Source organism: Lutjanus erythropterus, chromosome 14, assembly GCF_056507025.1.
Source record: "Lutjanus erythropterus isolate fLutEry1 chromosome 14, fLutEry1.hap2, whole genome shotgun sequence".
Taxonomy (NCBI): Eukaryota; Metazoa; Chordata; class Actinopteri; order Lutjaniformes; family Lutjanidae; genus Lutjanus; species Lutjanus erythropterus.
The window spans coordinates 16,042,200-16,060,225 of NC_139330.1; the positions used below are offsets into that span (position 1 = coordinate 16,042,200).

Genomic DNA, 18,026 nt, shown 5'->3' on the forward strand with positions numbered 1-18,026 from the left:
AATCGACAGTAATGAGCAGTTTCATGTAGGAAATACTTTCTTTCTAGTAGAAACAAAGTAGTTCCATCACAAGCTTCATCACAATTTAATTTTGATTTGATTCGATTCAGGGGTCTGCGATCAATCAGATTACGTCTTATGTCCATTCAGTTAAATTTATGCAAACTCACAAAAGGCAGCTAAAGCATGATTCCACAATTTTATGACTGAATCAATGTATTTTTACACCCCTTTTATTATTCTTCTACTGTAGAAAGAAAGTAGTTCCTGTAGATTCTACTATGGAAAGAAAATAGTTGCTCCATGAAACTACCGATAACAAGGTTTGTGGATTATCTAATCTTTGTTGCTTTGAGCACCACAAGTCAAATGCCATCTAATTCCATTACATCAGAAAGAAGGCATTACTACATTTGATATCTCCAAAACTCAGTAACTCACACCAAAACTATCTAGATGGATTAAATAGCACTACAGGTAAGAGGTAAAAATATGTATTTTTGATTTTGGGGTGAACTGTCCCTTTAAGAACCAAAGCCAACATTACCGACATTATTCTCATCTTTCACTATATGCTATATTTTTCACCACATCCTCATTCAACATTGTTAGTCTCTACCAACTCAAAGTAAACAGGTCTATTTACTATCATTCATACTCAAACTGCCACATCTAACTTTCAACAACACATAAAATCCTTTTTGTTAAGTTTGCATAAAGGATTGCACTTCCTCTTACCAACACGACTTCTAACACTGTACATACAGGCTTAATCAAGTAACTACATGCTTGTCTTTCCTATAATGTTTTTAATAAAAATGTTATCTCTGATGAAACTCAGTAGCTGATTGTGATATCAGATAAATACTTTTGCTGTCCAGCAACAAAGCACAGAGCTTCAGGTCAGAGCTCCGGCCTCAGAAGATCCTCTCTGTGGTCTCAGTCTCTGGGGTGAAAGCAGGACATGTTTTGTTTTTTTATTTATGGAACGACTTGATGTTGTTTATTGGAGGCCGTCTCTTCATCATCAGAGCCTGGGTGGGGGTCGAGATGGCGGGGGTCCTGGGGGCCCCGGGGGTGGGCGATTTGGGGGTGGACCTGGAGGGGGTTGGGCCACAGGAGGGGGTGCGCGGGAGGGTGGCGTGGTGCGGGGCCCTCTCGATGGAGGCTTCGTACGGGGGACAGAGTTAGAGACCAGAGGTTGCTCTTCGGCGGGCGGACGAGGAGGAGGAGGTGAGGGAGAGTGATGAGCGCGAGGAGGCGGGGCCTGGTTGTTTGGGGCGGAGTCCCCGTCTTTGACTCGCTGGAAATTAATACAGCGACCCTGCAAGACACAAAGACAAAGGTCAAACCACAACGACAAATCATTTAAATGCAGAATACAGATCAGAGCTGCAACAATTAATCAATTATTTGTCAACTAATAAATTAATCTCCAATTATTTTGATAATCAATTAAAATTTTGATTCATTCATTCAAGAAAAAATGTGAAAATTCTCTGATTTCTTCTCAGATGTGAATATTGTTCTTGTCCACTGTGACATCAAACAGAATATCTTGGACATAACAAGACATTTGAAGACGTCATCTTTAACTCTGGAAAACAATAATCAACATTTTACAGACTGAGCAAATAATCAACTAATCGAGAAAATAATCAAAAGATTAATTGACAAAGAAAATAATGGTTAGTTGTTGCCCTAATACAGTTTAAAATGCAATGTGTTTATATAATCAGTCATAATAAATCAGTAAATGAGAATTTTAAGTGTACATTCACACTGTAAGCCTCAACTCCAATTTATTGCTCAGATCTGATATTTTCTTTGATTTCAGTGTGAACTGGTCACACTCCTGAACCGGCCTGCATGCTCAAACGAACAGACAGATGCAGGTAGATTTAAAGTAGATGCAGCCTCTTTTTAAGCCTGCTGAGGTGACTGTGGAGCTGACTTTTTCTTTTGATAGAAGAAATATCTGAAAAAATATAAGTCCTCCAGAGTGACATGAATTGTAAGAATTCTGATTTGACTGTTTACACTGAGGTTGCGTTGCAAAAAATCTGATCTCTATCTGATTTCGGACCACATATAAAATCGGACTCCATGTGATTTGTGCTGCTCGTGCTTTTGCCTACAGAAGTGGTGCCTCAGATCCAGCAGCCAAAGCGGTTTGTGCGAGTCTTTGGCCAGCTCTGCTGACAGAGGCATGTGTGTTTGAGGCCCCCGGAGGGGACACAGAGCTGCTTCTGTCTTCTGTCCACACCTGCACTACAATAGCTGTGATGCTAGCAAAGACAGGCACTGACAAAGTTATCACACACACATACACACACACACACACACACACACACACACACGCCTATGCAGGCTGCAGCTTTCTTCCCCGTTTCCCCTCCTCTTGTGTAGGAGCCTCTGCTGTGACTCGGCCTCTCTTGATGCAGAACAGAAAGTGGTTTATGTCTCTTATGTGCTCGACTTGTTGGAATGTAAAGGAGGTATTTCAATATCCCCACAATAGTTAACAGAGGCCCCTCAGCGTTTAACATAATTTACAAGTCGGGGAGAATGGAACGTTTCTCTTATTGTTCTCATTGATGGGTTCCCCTCTCTGTTCCCTGTTTAGCATCCTTCTGCACACACACACACATACACACACCCCTGCCTTGCTCAGTGAGTGTGTGAAGGATGGAGAGTAGGTCTCTGTGTCACAGACCCTTGGTGGTCTGATTATAACACCTTATTAAACAGAGAGGCCCTAAAGTCACACAGGGGCCAATAAGAGGACCCCGGCAGCAGTAGCTTTGTGACTGAGGGGGCCATTGTGAGTGTGTGTGTGTGTATGAGGGTAATTGATTAGGGGGAAGCCCGGTTGGGGGGGTGACTGCTTCGGCCTTGTCGGCGGGGCCACGGTGAAAGGGCCAGTTTGTGAGCAGCAGAGCAGCAGCACAACACCAGAGACAGCATATGGACACAATGAGAACACAAGCTCATGAATATGAGTGTGTTTGTGTGTGTGTGTGACTGTAAGCATGCCTCCGCCAGAACATATGGCCTGAATGAAACCCCAGCCTCATGAATAACAGAGGGAGAGGAAGGTTAGGGGGCTGCCTGCAAGAGAGCACCAAGAAATATACGATCAGTGGTGAAAAGAGCAGCAGAAAAGTGGTGAAAAGAGGAGATTTTTACTCTTTTAAGCAGATGATATGAGTTGTACGAGAGGTCAGCAATGTTTCACTGGTGATGGTCAGTCTGCTTGTGAGGCCCTGTGGCTGTAATGTCTGTCACTGCTTTACTTCCCCCTCTTGGCGATTGTTTACTTCAAACCCTCGACTCCTTTTTGGGAGGAAAAACAAAACCCCAAAAACACCTCCAGCGTCCCTCTTCACACCACTCCTCTGTCTGGCCTCAGTTTCTCCTCCAGAGCCCCGAGACTTTGCCCTTCCCTCATAAACACACACAGACACACACACAGCAGATACTCTGTGGCTGTTTACAGGGAAGTGATGCACACACACACACACACACACACACACACACACACACACACATTTGTCATCATCATAGTAAAGAAAACAGAAGAAAGATGAGAGAGCGGAGACACACATTTGACCTGACAGCTCTGCCTGTCACCTCGCATGACATTACAGCGATCCACTCACATAAGGAAAATGCTCCGTGTATTAACACCCTTCATAGAGTACATATGCTTTTCTGAAATGCGTAATACTTAAAGAATGTCGGGATAATGGATATGAAATGGAGAGAATCAGTACTAAAGGCTCTGTTTACCAAAAAACAAAACAAAACATCCTGTCACTTGCATCTTGTGGTATCGAGTCATGTAACACTTTATATTAATTTAATATTAATATTTATAAGATATAACAGGAAAGGGGGGTAGAGAGGGGGAATGACATGCAGCAAATGGGCCACAGGCAGGACCCGAACCAGCGACCGCTGCAGAGGACCAACAGCCTCAGCACACGGGGCGACTCTCCACCAGCCGAGGTATGGGAGCACCCTATAGTTTGTTATTTTATCATTAGTTTGTTTTTTTGTGCCTGTATTTTGAAAGTCTACACAGACATTGCATATTAATTATTGCTAACTTGACCCTGGAGCACGTGCAAAAATGACACTAGAGCGTTACAGCATCGTAGTTTGAATCGTAGGGCCACTGACCAAACTGCTATGGTTACTGATAGTCATAGTTGGTAGTTTACTGGTTATTGTGACAATAAATATACTAAAGGTCAGCCTCAGGCTAATTTTTAATACTGCTTGTGTATTTAATTATCATTCTAAATGCAACATGTGTATCTTTGACATCTTAATGTCAGACTTTTCACCAGTCAACTGCAGAAGTATTTCTTGAGTTACAAGTATGTCTGGTTGGGAATCACAGTTTAAGATTACGACGCCTTCTATGGAAGAAATAGTCCCTGGGGAAACTATTAACATCATTTCATAGGAATTATTCAGAATACCAGTGAAACTGTTTCTTGAAACAGATGTTGCTGATAATTACAAAGAATGGCAAATAGGCATATGGCAGCTATTTGGCTATTCACACGCGACCCCCTTAGTTTAGCTATCAACAAATTCTAAGTAATTCTCTGTTGACAAGAGTCTGCAAGGTGAATGAGTTGAGCACAGGACTTACCCACAGCAGAGTGGGGTTTGATTCCCAGAAAAGGATTTTAGTTTAGTGTGACAAGACTGAAGTCAGTGTTGCCTTACTGTTTAGACTTAACTGACTTATTATATACATTTTTTTTCAATTGCTACTTTTGGCTTTTAGTCACAGTTTGGTGAAGTGTAGGCAATAAAGCTGGTTTGTAACCGCCGTGAGGGTGTAGCCACATTGGCTATTCCACCCCGGGTGCCTTTATAAAAATAATAATCAAAAAACTAAATTTCCATGGCAACAATCTCTGAATTCAAATGAAAACTGTATGATATCGCTCTCATTAAAACAATAACAAAAAACGTAGTTTGACGATGTTTTGAATGCGTGGGATCATAGGAGTTGTTGTCTTCATTGTTAAACAAACTCCATTACCCATTAAAATCTATCTGATATGACCCAGACAGAAATCACGAGGTAATGTTAAATGTTTTATTCACATTATTAATGTTTGCTGAGTCCCTTCTTCACTCTTTGTTCTATCCCATGTTTTCCCGCATGTTATAGCAACTAGTGGCTAGCAGGAAAGACTCCATTACCTTGAATAAATTATGTATTTCTCTGTGTTTCTAAGAAATATGTGGGATCATCTAAATACATTTTAGACATTTTAATGTGGAACATTAAAACACACTAGAGGTAAGTGATAAAATATATTGTAATTAGAGTGAACTGATCCTTTAAATGAGGTGACTGGGGGTGAATAAGGGGAGGTGCCGCCTGTGTGTGAGGGTGTAGAGGGATGGTGGCCGCCCTCTGGTCTGGTCTGTGCTGTGCGACGAGGCCATCAGCGCCATCAGCTCTGGGGACAAAAGAAGGGAATCTCTTCTGTCACAATATGGCTCGTGGCCTTTCAACTCCCCATCTGTTTGTGTGACGCTCACTCTGAGGAGCTGACACGCACGTTACAGTGACACGCGCGTGCACGCACGCACACACAGCAGGGGGAGCTCAGATGCGGACAGGGAGCGTGGCAGAAACTGGCAGCCCGCTGATGGCCGTTTGCAGAGGCAGTGAAGGAGGAGTAATGTGGGGAGAAAGCAGGACGAGCTCCTCCTGAGCTGCTGGTTAACAATCTGCATCAGGGAGGCTGATCTGTGCTTCTTATCGCTGTGCTTTTAGCCAATCAGACTGCAGCCTCTTGCTTTTACAGAGATGTTATTACTACACTGACAGGGCTCTTCTATAGGGCTCTTCAGCTTGTCCCCAAAGGAGAACCCTTTTTGGTTCCTGATAGAACTTTTTATAAAGGGTCCACCTGTCCACCTGTAATGGTTCCACCCAAAATCTATTTAGTACCTTTCCCACTTCTAAGGGTGCCAACAAGAACCCATCCAGGAAGTTATATCAAGAACCCTTTTCTATTTCAAGGGTTTCATCTAAAACTCGCCCAGGGGGTTCTACTGAGAACCCTCTTGTATTCTAAAGGTTACATCCAAAATCCACCCACAAGGTTTTACAGAGAACCCTTTTATGGTTTAATGGTTCCACCCAGAATCTACTCTGGGGATTCTATTTAGAACCTTTTCCCCTTCTAAGGGACAAGAACCTTTCCAGAGAGTTCTACTGAGAACCTGTTTATATTCCAAGGATTTCATCTGGAACCCACCCATGGGGTTCTACCAAAAACTCATTTATATTCTAAGGGTTCCATTTAGAACCCACCAAGAACCCTTTTATATTCCAAGGGTTTCATCTACAACGTACTCAGCGGGCTCTACTGAGAACCCTCTTGTATTGTATTGTACGTGATGGGTTCTAAATACATCTACATTTATTTGTTTTTTATTTAAATACAATCTGAAATTTGAAACATTTAAATATATGAGGGTGAGGCTAATTTAACACCGTTTTCCCAAAAAGGCTCTTTGGATGAAAAGGGTTCCTAATGGAACTCTTGACAAACGCTTTCTCCAACAAAGGGTTCTTCAGAGGCAGATGGTTCTGGGAAGAACCCAAAGCCCTTCAGGAAGAAACCCTTGGGAAGCTTTATTTCTAAGAGTGTACTGAGGAGTTTAGATCTGCGCCTGGCTTTTGTCAACACGAGAACCCATTGTCGTCTTTCATGTCTGATATGACAACTATCCCCCTCACAACAAAAGTGGATTTCTCTCCCCTCATTTCTTTCCATGTGAGAAGTAGCGGTTTATTTTCCGCAGTTAATGGCTCGTGAAGGGAGTTGTGGGGGTCATTGTTGAGCGGCTCTGTGAACCACAGCCCCTCAGAAAGTGGCTGACAAAGACTCAAGAAACTTCTGCTCTGATGACAGAGATGAATTGTTCTGCTTAGAAAAAGAGTCCAAGACGGAAAGAAGGGATAAAACCATTGATGATGACCACTTTTATGAACTCCACATACAGTGCGAACACACACACACACTGATCTTGTTACATGAATCAAAAGAGAAAGATGAATCACGCCATTCAGAGAACAAATCAATAAATTTCACGGCGATATGGGCTCAGCTACGAGAGGCGACAATGACACCATTTACAACGGAGCAGATGTTTCACCATGACAACCGCTATGATGATGAAAACATGTCTGTGGGGTTATGGGACGCCATACACAAAGATCAAGGTTAGATAACGAGCCGCTCTCTTGTTCTGTCACACACACTTGGCTGGTGATGTCATGATTTAGGACTTTTTACCATTTGCAGCAGAATTTTACAATAAACTGAGAAAATAAACCCAAGTAGAGCTGCAACAAACGAGTGAATTCAATATTGATTGATCTGCCAATTATTTTCCTGATTAATAATTTCTCCAGCTGCTCTCTGGTCTTTGACCAGCTTCTTCCTTTAAAGTAATTGTACCTTAATATGTAATGTAATTTTCCTTATATTAAAAAATAAATACACTCTGGGAAATAAAACTTGAGGAAATAATGGATTTGTTGGGGACTATTTTCAGCTGCGGATTAATACACGTTTGTTGCTCGATGTGTTTACAGCAGTAGGACGGTGTATGTGGGGATAACACAACAAACTACAGTGTGTGTTAATTAATGGCACAAAAAATAATTAAAAATACAGAGCAACTGATTAATCATCTTGTCAATAAAATGTCAAAAATTTTGAGAAATGCTCATCACAATTTCCCAGGGCCAAAAGTCTTCAAACTTCAAACTGACTTCAAATGTAAAAAAAAAAAAAAAAAAAAAAAAAAAATGCGAGAAATTCCAGAAGTGTGAGCCAATAAAGGTACTGCAGGTGGGCTGCAAGAGCACATAAAAAACTAAATTTTGAAATGACCATGATGTATTAATAATCAAATATTTAACATGATAAACACTTTAAAAAGCTAATCAGAACTAATCAAACAAAGCCATGAGATTCAAATTACATGTTATTATTTATCTGACCTATTTTAAGAGGCGCTGATCATAGCTGTGATTAAAAGTTTGGTTGTGTTACATAAGATTATCAGATTTCTAAAAGCACCATGGCATTCTTAAGTTTTGGAACGGCTGATCTACAGCTATAATCATCACTTGAAAGTGGTGAGTGAGCGTGCAACATGTTATTTGGAAACGTGAGTCTGGGAGTCACAGGGAATTCTCAAAGATGCGAACAGAAGAGTACAGAGCTCTTTGTGTGTGAACAATAGCGGCTTTGAGGAGGAGAGCGGTATCAGTAGCTCAGTGACTCTGTGTGTGTGTGTGTGTGTGTGTGTGTGTGTGTAGCTGGGTTGAAGCTGTACATGTTGCTCCCTGACACGTGTTGTCTTTATGCAATGTGACAGACACAGAAACAGAATGCAGATGCTCAATTGTCCACATACAGAGACGGAAAACACACTGAAACCTTCTGTACCATCCAAGTTGGTCATAAAAAGCTTTAAAGTGGTCGTTACCCACAGAGCAATCGCAAAAAATTACACACAATTACCAAATTACAGTTTTGTGTCAGTCATTGAAACTGCCTGCTTGAAATGTGACTGCAGTTGAGAGGCAAGCTCACCTGATCTCCAGGATGTGGTCTCATCAGGGATACCTGGTCATAACCTCTCCTGAACAGAGCCCACAGAGCATCCAGCTTCCCCTGAAGGACCAGGAAAGAAAATACACATTTATTACAAATAACAAAACCCATAACCTTAAGATATACGTTTAACATTAATTACCTTTAATTATACGACTAACCTTAATGGGTGTGTACCACCTCCTCTGCTGCGGGGGCCGGCGGGGAGGTTTTCGTGGTTTGGGCTCGTAAGGTTCAAATTCCTGCTCTGGCATCTTTACAACTGCATTTTTGGGTTTGTCAAGCTTAGCACCTTCCTCAGTGGAGCCCTTCTCTCCCCATCGTACCTACAAAAGCCTCGTTAAAATGTATATTCCTGTGAGGAATGAAAATGTGTGTGTGTGAGTGTGTGTGCGTGCATGTGTACCTCCATGCGTTTGATGCCACCCACTCCTCTTCCTCCATAGTAGGAAGCATCCACTGTGGGCCACCTCTTCTTGGGCATCCCATCTTCATCATCCGATTCCTTATTACCAAAGCAGTAACAACACTAATGTAATTATACTGCATTAAAGGTATGGTTCAGAGTTTTTGAATCTGGGTTCTGGCTTTGAAGAAGCAGCAGGAGCACTGGTGTAAGAAGCTAAGCTATTTACTGCTGTGGACAAGGTCAGCAACAAAATAGTGTATTCTATATTTACTGAATGCTACTGAATTCTAATGAATGCTGCACTAATTTTATACAAACTAGCAAAAATTCTGTACACATCCGATTAATTATTTAATAACAACAACGTGTCATTTTTTCTTTTTTAAATGTCACAATCAATATCATATTGTTAACTTTTTATCATAGTATTATCGTACCTTGAGTGTTTTATATTGTTACATCTCTGTTTCTCTATTTCTATTTCTCTATTTCTATTTAATTTTATTTCATTAGATATTTGAAATGAAGAAATCAAAATCAAATTAAATAAAAAATCAGAACTATCCCTTTAATTCCTGTTTCCCTAAATGGAACTGTGTTTCAGACAAATAGTTAAAACAGATCTTACTGGTTCTGGAGGAGGAGGTGGTGGAGGTTCTTTGATTACCTGAAGATTGAAAAATAAAATGTCACAAGGGAAATAAAAATCTAATTTAAAAATGACCTCAAGCTGAAACACTGATGTCTGAAGTTCAAACTTACCACGGTGCAGCAGAGAGGCCAGAACCACCACATCAGCAGCAGAGCCAACAGCAGAAACACCACCAGCAGCGATATGAGCACGATGGTGCCGTCGAACTACACAGAACACAGAAGGGCCGGATTAAAATGTAACTGAGCACGTAAACACAAGAGGCGAGGAAAAAAAGGTGAAAATGAAAAGTGAAAGTACTCACAGCCTCCTCTGATGAACAGACACAACAGAGGAGACCTCAGAGAGGAAGCAGAGAAGAAGAAGACTAAAGAATCAAGAGAAAATAAAAAGGTCGAAAGAAAGTTTATTCAGGTAAGGCAGCATGCCAGAAGGAAATATCATCATGTGTTGCTGTGATGGTGCAGAATACGTATCTACACAGGATGTACTCACACATTCAGTAGTAGTGATGTGAACAGAGCTGGTGATGTAGGAGAGGCCTTCGTTCATGCTCACCTGCAGGTAGATCACCCTGCAAAACATGAACACAACTGATCTGATCATCTGACACATAAATGCACACACACCCATCACACACTTGAGCGCACATCTGCTTGTGTGCACACATTCATGGATGGTCTGCTGTTAGACGCTTGCCCGAGGTGTCAGATACATTCCTCCATCCACTTTGTCCATACTTGCTGCTTTATAAGCGCACAAACATGCTGACATAGACACAAAGCCAAAACCTTTAAAGAGGTCAGGGAGTTCTCCACCCACAGAAGGAATCTCTTCTGTTTGGATCAGACCCAGACCTCTAATGCGGAAACCACAGACAGCTAAATGACTTCTTATTCTCCAGTATTCAGCGCTGATATCCGCAGCTATAACTGTGCAAAGATAAGCTCAGGTAGTGATAAGAGATGGGAGAAAATGTACAGTTTTTGGTTGGGAAAATCACTGATTTTATCAATGGAGTTCAGCTGGTTTAGAAGGAGTGATATTAGCTTATATAAAGGCGATTTCTCATGTCTGACTGCAAACTAAAGCAGTCAAAATACTCTAAATGTAGTGTAGACTTAAACTGATATACTCTTTTTTTATGTGGAAATGACAAAAAGCCTTTTATTTCTGACCCTGTCAACAGCAGTTCATTGCTTTGCTTCCATGCTGGTGCCCCTCTCTGCTTCTCCTAACTGGAACGTGCCCATTGGCACCCACTGTGGAAAATACACTGACTATGTATAAGTACCTCATACAACCCTTCATCAAATAATCCAAACTATCCCTTTAAGAAATATGAATGAAAACAAGTTGACCAAACAGGCTGCTAAGAAAATGCAGACAGCTGGATTGTACTTATAGGCTTGGAAAAGAATGGAGAAAGGCTTCTTGTGCTGTTCTTATGGTTTAGGGAGGGGCAGAGACAAGGGGGGCATTGAGCTCTAGGTTTAGATTTGAGGCGGGGGCGACAAGGGGAGGAGGTCACTGCAGGGTGGGAGAGACGAGAGGAAACAGAGAGTTGGGGGGATGGTAGGAGGAGGTCCCTTTCCTGTTCTACATCCCCTCAGCTCTGTCCCTCCCCTCCAAAGCCCCCTCTTCACTTCCTCAATCAGTGACTCTGTTTTCGCCTCCTGTATCCTCTGCAGCTCGTCTCATAACTCATGCTGACACTGACTTCAGAGAAGGATTGGCGGTGCAGGTGCCTCTCATCTTTTCTTCTTCTTCTTCTTCCCTCCCTTCTCTGTCTCCCCCCCTCTCCTTCCCCATCATATGGTCAACCCTCCTTTCAGGCAGGCAGGGGACATGCTGCTATCAGCCCCTCTCTGACAGAGAGATCTCAGCCCCTATCAATCATCAATCTGCCCACTATATATGTCTTTGCCCTGTGTGTGTGTGTGTGTGTGTGTGTGTGTGTATGTGCAGGAGGGGGAGTCGCATCCGGAAGGTTCCCAGTCAACATAGATTTGTGTGACGGCAGAGTCAATGAATTCATTATATGTGATAAGACCCGGGTGGAACAGGAGGTGAGTGAGGGTCTTTGGGGTTTGGGTGAAGAGGTGATGCTGGGAGCTGGAGTCCCACAGACCTCAAGACTTTACAACCCCTAAAACAGGAAGCACCTATAATGTGATCTGACATGTTTGGGTGATTTTTAGGGCTGCAGCTAAACATTATTTTCAGCCAGAATTTAATAAAGTATTTTTTATTCACAAATTTTGGTCCATATGTGTTATTAGTATCTATTGATAACACGCCTTATCTATGGTGCTTTTGTTTTTTCTGCTTTCCCATATTTTAACCTCTCCCAAGAAGACATCTACTAGTTTCTTGTTTTTTCTGTATTGAATTTACAATAACATTAAGCAAAACATTTGTGAAACTGGAACTTGGTACATTTGCTTGATACATGGCTCAAACTAAATAAGGACACGTCTGTGTAGCTATAAATCTGATGATCGCGGGTGAACGAGAAAGAGGATTTTATTGACAGAACTGAAAACACAAAGAAAAAGAAAATCATTTTGTGTCGCAAACACCTGCGCTGCGCCACTCTCACTTCACTAAATATTTCAGTGTCTAATGGCATGTTTGTGCACCGCAGCCCAAAACTCATCAGCCAGCTGTTGGCCCCCTCTCTGGGCCCTTCAGCCATTCACAGCTGACTTCCTCTTCAGTAACACTCAGGGTGTTGGGCAGTGCTGACTCTGCTCTAATGGGCTTCTGTTACATGGAAGGACGCCTCCTTCAGGCACCATTGCAGTGTGTAATGATGCTCCCCGTTCTGCCCTGCTCTCAGGAGGAGCAGCACAACCTGACCGGCAGACTTAAGGGCCCAATATGCTGGATTGCGTATCGAGAGAATTGTTGCTTTATCAATTTTAATTCTTATCTGTAAATTATGATTAAAATCTCATGTGCCACATCTGTTATAATACGTGTGAGTAAACCATACTGCGTGTGACAGACTCTTAAATCTCCCTGCTGCCACTGTGTGAAAACAAAATATATCTTTTCCCATCTCTGAGCAGTACTTCCCACCAGAGCGGTACTTTTCACTGGCAGATAAGACAAGCTCAAATCACGCTGGAAATCTGAGTGACAGCAACAAGACAGATGATGACTGGGAGGTGTCTGAGGCCGCGGGCTTGAGTGTATAATTATGCACAGGACTGCAGGCCGCTGGGCCTCTGTCCTCTCCGAGCTCAGCCCACAGCACCGCTCTGTCTGCCCCGCAAGAAACTTCAGCTCTGAATCACCGGGAGCAAAGCTGGAAGCCCTCAGAGGAAACTTTACACTGCCCCGCTGACTCCACTCACACTTTCACTCTCCCAAAGTGTCAGACGGAGATTGGGATACATCACAAACACACACACACACACAGACGTTTGCGAAGGTCCTCTCCAGCAGGCTCTCATTAAGTCGTGTTCCTGGGCTCTACTCCTGTTGTCCCCTTGTGATTGGTGTCTGGCTTCGTTAGCTGTGACAAACACTGATTGATCACAGACACTCAATGACTTTGGCCCTAATTTGTTCAAGGACAGCAGTCTTCTGTGTCCACACCAAACTTGCATGCAGCTGGCTAATATCTGGGCTCTGAGTGCTACAGCTGAACATGGAGAGTCTGGCAACAGGAGTGATAACTGAGAAACAGAGTCGGGGTGAAAAGACACTGAGAGCTAAAGAGATGCGCAGCTTACCTCCCGACCTCCTCTACAACAGGAGCAGGGCAGAGCAGAAAGGTGTCTTCTATTCCCGCTGGTCTCTCATCTGCACCAGGAAAAACAAATCAGAATTTATGTCACAGAAATGTTAACATCTGCAGCCTGAACAGTTCCAACATTCTTCTTAAATGCACAAGCCAAACCAGAATCCCATGATGCATTAGAGTGTGAGGATCAATGTATTACATTAATTTGCTGTAATAAGAAGCATGCAAAAGTAATGAATCCATCAAAGGTCAGTGTTCTGTTCTGATAATCATTTGTAGTTTGAATATATTATCCAGAGCCAAAACAAGAAGTCTTATGTAAAAGTTCCTAACTTAATTAATCACTGACACAGCCTTTTGCCTTGTTTCTTCTAATATTTACTTTAACATGGATTATTCTCTTTATCCTGCTGATCTACGCAAAATGTGCTCTGCTCTTTGGTGTGGAACAGAGTCATTATTTTATATATATATATATATATATATATATATATATATATTTTAGTTTTTATTAGTTTCAGTATTAGTATTAGTTGTTTTTTTATTGAAAAGTTTTAGTTATAACTACAACATTAAGTGCATGGACAGAACTTACCCACAGAGTATGTATCATTCAGTTTGAAGCTACACAGGACCTGGTCAATGTTTCTGGCATGGAGAAACCCATTCCCTCTCACCACCACCTGGAAACTCTCTGAGACAAAAACAAAAAGGGAAAAGGCATCATATGAAATTATTATCCACATGCGCATTTGTGAATAACAACGAGTAAGACACATATTTTCTGTTGTATGCAAGAGATGTAAAAGATCAAAATTGACCTCTCATTTTAGTTTGAAGTACAAAGAACATTCTGGTGTACCATTATGGTGAGTCCTGAGGGCCATTCCCTCCCTCTGATGTGCTCAACTTAAGCAGCAGAAACTTGTGCATGCCTCATTACTGTTTGTTTATATCTGTGTGCTTGTGCGTGTATGTGTGGAAAGGCCATAATAAGCTCCAATGGTGCTAATGCTGAAAGTGCTGCTATTCACAAATATGTGCTGTGCAGTAGCCAGGAGGTGTGTGCGTATGTGTGTGTGTGTGTGTGTGTGTGTGTGTGTCGCTGACCTTTAGTTTCCCCCAGGCTCTGTTAAAGCGCACTGACAGAGGCTTGCCAGCATATGCTGGAGTGTCTATGTGGCTGCTACCCAGCATATGCTAGAGAGCGCGGAAGAAACACTTGCTTAAAAACATGCCTGCAGGGCTGACAACAGCACAGCACTGTCAGAGTAGGTCTGACCTTACCTATGGCACCATTAGCACATGTGTGTGACGGATGTGTGTGTGAAGATATGTAGATACTGGTGTACACATGATGTGCATTTTCTGAGGAATGTGTAAGCGTCTGCATGTCTGCAGCATGTGCATGTATACATGTGTGCAGGCATGTGTTTAAATGTGTGTGTGCATGTGTGCACAGAGGTTTTCCTCTAGCATTATCCTGGCTGCGCTTGTCACACCTTTAACATTTAAAGCTCCAGCGTGAAGATCACTGGATAAAAACATCACAGGGTGTATATGTGACAGTGTTTCTCTAAAGGTCAGACAAGCTGCTGATGAAAAGCCATAAATCCAGACTCACACGCAGAGATACAGCTGAGTGCAGAAAACTAACATCTCTTTACATTTGTCTGCACATCTCCAGATGTTTACAGATGCTGTAAAAATGTTGAAGAGAAGAGAAGATTTGCTGTTGGAGCAGATCCAGGAAGAAAAGATGTGATGCACAAGACATACGGAAATTGAGATTGAGCTCTAAGTTGACCAATTCTATACATGTCATATGTGATACAGGTATTAGATGATGCATATTATTAATGAATGCATTACATCTAAATTTGTATAAACAGCCTCAGAAAGAAACAATTCTAATATCCTGGAACTATGCACACAGCTGACCTCATACAACCGTGTCTATCTGCGTGTCTGTGCTTATTTACAGATGTTCAATGACTTGCAACTTGTCAGTACTGCTCACGTCACTTCCTCAGCTTGACTAAGATTTTACACACAAACACATATGCCACCCGATTCACCACACATCTCGCTACAAACAGCCTAATCATTCTCTGTTAACCACACGGCATTTCTTCTCTCTCCTCCTGTCCAGTTTTCTTGTCAAACACAACCGCAACAATCTGAACAACAAATTACTATACAATATGGTATCAAATAACTTGGACTGTATTAATTTTCACATAAACTGATGGTTTATGTGGTTTGTTGTGATTTGCAGCCTCAACAATGTGCAACTTAATTAGAGGCCTGAACACTAATTATTCCCAGTGCTCAGTGCTGAGGCTGCTTTAGCAGTCGCTCCCCCCTTTCACTCAATGTTACCATCAAATGGCACGAGCTGCAACTGTGACAGGGCACATGTATGCACACACACACACACACACACACACACACACACACACACACACACATAACATGGCAGATAATAATGTTCATCCAATTTTGAGACTGATGACTGTTTGAGTTAAATGACTTTAACATTGTAAAACCTGGAGTAAAGGACCAGCGTGTAATAATTACAGGAATTTATGTACATAAATAAGATATATTATATATAAGTATGTTATTTATTATTAGCAATCAACGTAAACTCATAATCTATATGTTCCTGTTACTTTAGAAATAGCCATTTATAGTTACATATGGTCGGGTCGACTTACGAAGATCATCATCCTGCGCCGTCTAAGGCAGCGCAGAGCGGACAAACTGCACTAACAGTGAGTCTTGAGAAGCGCATGGCGACCTTACGTAGACGCCGCAGCGTAAACACGGAAGTAGACGGGGAGGATAGACGCGGGTGATCGCTGGCAGACCATTTAGCGTTGTGAACCTTGACTGGCACAGTTTTGACAAATGGAGGATCATACATACACTGTACCAGAACAAAAAGCAGCGGACAGTGAAGGCATCCAAGAAGCGGAGACGCGAAGAAAGTAAACGCAAGCATGACAGGAAACGGCAAAAACACAAATCAACATCGGCATAGCGTTTACACGATGGAAATCGCTGATGGAGGACAAACGTTTTCACAGTGACGCCGAGGTTGCCTGTTTTCTGCTGGACAGGTAATTCATCCTACACACATAATTGTAGTTTGTTGTGAGATAGCTTTCGCTCGCCATTTTGTCTGCTGACGGCCACCGTACTCTTGGTGAGAGAGGGGCGGTGTCGGGGTAAATCCTCTTAGTTGCTGGCAACATGTTTAAACAGTGTAGTTGTATGTAATTGTATTTGCATGTAATTAGTAATTTTATCAGAATCCATTTTTAAAGTAACCCTCTCAACCCTGAAAATATTCAATCGTTACTGTGATAACATTGTTATTGTAAATCATTTGGCCATAATAATCTTACTGTAAAATTGTCCAAACTACATGTCTAACATTTTAACATCTATCACAGGATTACTCATAAAAGTTTTACATCCTGCATTAATATTTCCAAACCAAAATGTTTACTACAAATGAACATGGTCAAACACTCTATATCACTGTATCTTGTTGGTTTCCACAATTTATCAGTCTGAACATCTTCTACACACACACCCTGACACACACACACACACACACTGAGGCTTGATGGGTTTAAAGGTCAGTGCTGTCAGACACATGGTGGGCAGGGACTGGTGGTGCCCTGCCGACATGTACAACACATATGTTGCTGCTGTGTCCTCTCTGCTCTCTGCCTGCTGCTGTGGCCACATGTCCATTTACATCTACACCTGAATGTTTGACAAGGGTTGTACGAATGTGCCTCTATAACACATGTACGTGTGTGTGCACGTGTGTCTTGAGTGCGTGAAGAAAATGGGGTACGGCTTGTCCGAACAGCAGCTCTTCAATCACGTTAGTGCGACGGGACAGGGAAGGGCGGGGGGGGCTGGGGTCGCAAAGAAGGACGGGACAGTGGGGAGGAAAGGGTCAGGCGTTAATGAAAGCAGCAATCTCTGCTGTCATGTTAGATCTAAGGCCTAACTCTCACTGCACTCTCAGGGTGTGTGTGTGTGTGTGTGTGTGTGTGTGTGTGTGTGTGTGCGTGCGTGTGTGTGTGAGGGGAATCTGTGCTGTCATGTCAGATAGTGTGGCCCAACGTTCACTGTCCAGTCTGATGGCCTGTTTGCAGGCAGCACGGTCTGGTCACTTCACATCAATGTGAGGGACGTGTGTGTGGAAGATGTGTGTTTGTGTGTGTGCTGACTAAAGAACATCTTAACATGTGTGTGTGTGTGTGTGTGTGTAAAGCATGTACAATATGTGTCTAAATGAAGACAGAAAGCAAGACGGAGAGAGAGACTGTCACAATACCTATGCAATATGTCAGTTTGTACTAAAATGTAAATGCAGGATCCATATGGATGGATGTGAGTAGATGGTCATATTCAAACCTTGTTCACAGTGTTGCAGCTCAAAATAAAAGCAAACTCTTGCTAAACTGTGATAAGAGCCTGTCAATAACATTATACTATGAATGTAAGTTT

At 42.2% G+C, this 18,026-nt stretch overlaps 1 protein-coding gene across 1 annotated transcript in view; it reads right to left on the bottom strand.

Moving 5' to 3' along the window:
• Positions 1-371: 371 nt before the first annotated feature.
• Positions 372-18,026, bottom strand: part of antxr1d (ANTXR cell adhesion molecule 1d) — a 29,311-nt gene continuing 11,656 nt past the window's right edge. Inside the window, exons 10-18 of the mRNA XM_084736038.1 lie at positions 14,086-14,184; positions 13,480-13,549; positions 10,232-10,310; positions 9,847-9,942; positions 9,713-9,751; positions 9,082-9,180; positions 8,837-9,001; positions 8,655-8,735; positions 372-1,324 (exon numbers count right to left, since the gene is read on the bottom strand). Of these exons, the coding sequence (XP_084592164.1) occupies positions 1,028-1,324; positions 8,655-8,735; positions 8,837-9,001; positions 9,082-9,180; positions 9,713-9,751; positions 9,847-9,942; positions 10,232-10,310; positions 13,480-13,549; positions 14,086-14,184 (1,025 nt within the window). The 3' untranslated portion in view covers positions 372-1,027. The remainder of the gene's footprint in view (positions 1,325-8,654; positions 8,736-8,836; positions 9,002-9,081; positions 9,181-9,712; positions 9,752-9,846; positions 9,943-10,231; positions 10,311-13,479; positions 13,550-14,085; positions 14,185-18,026) is intronic.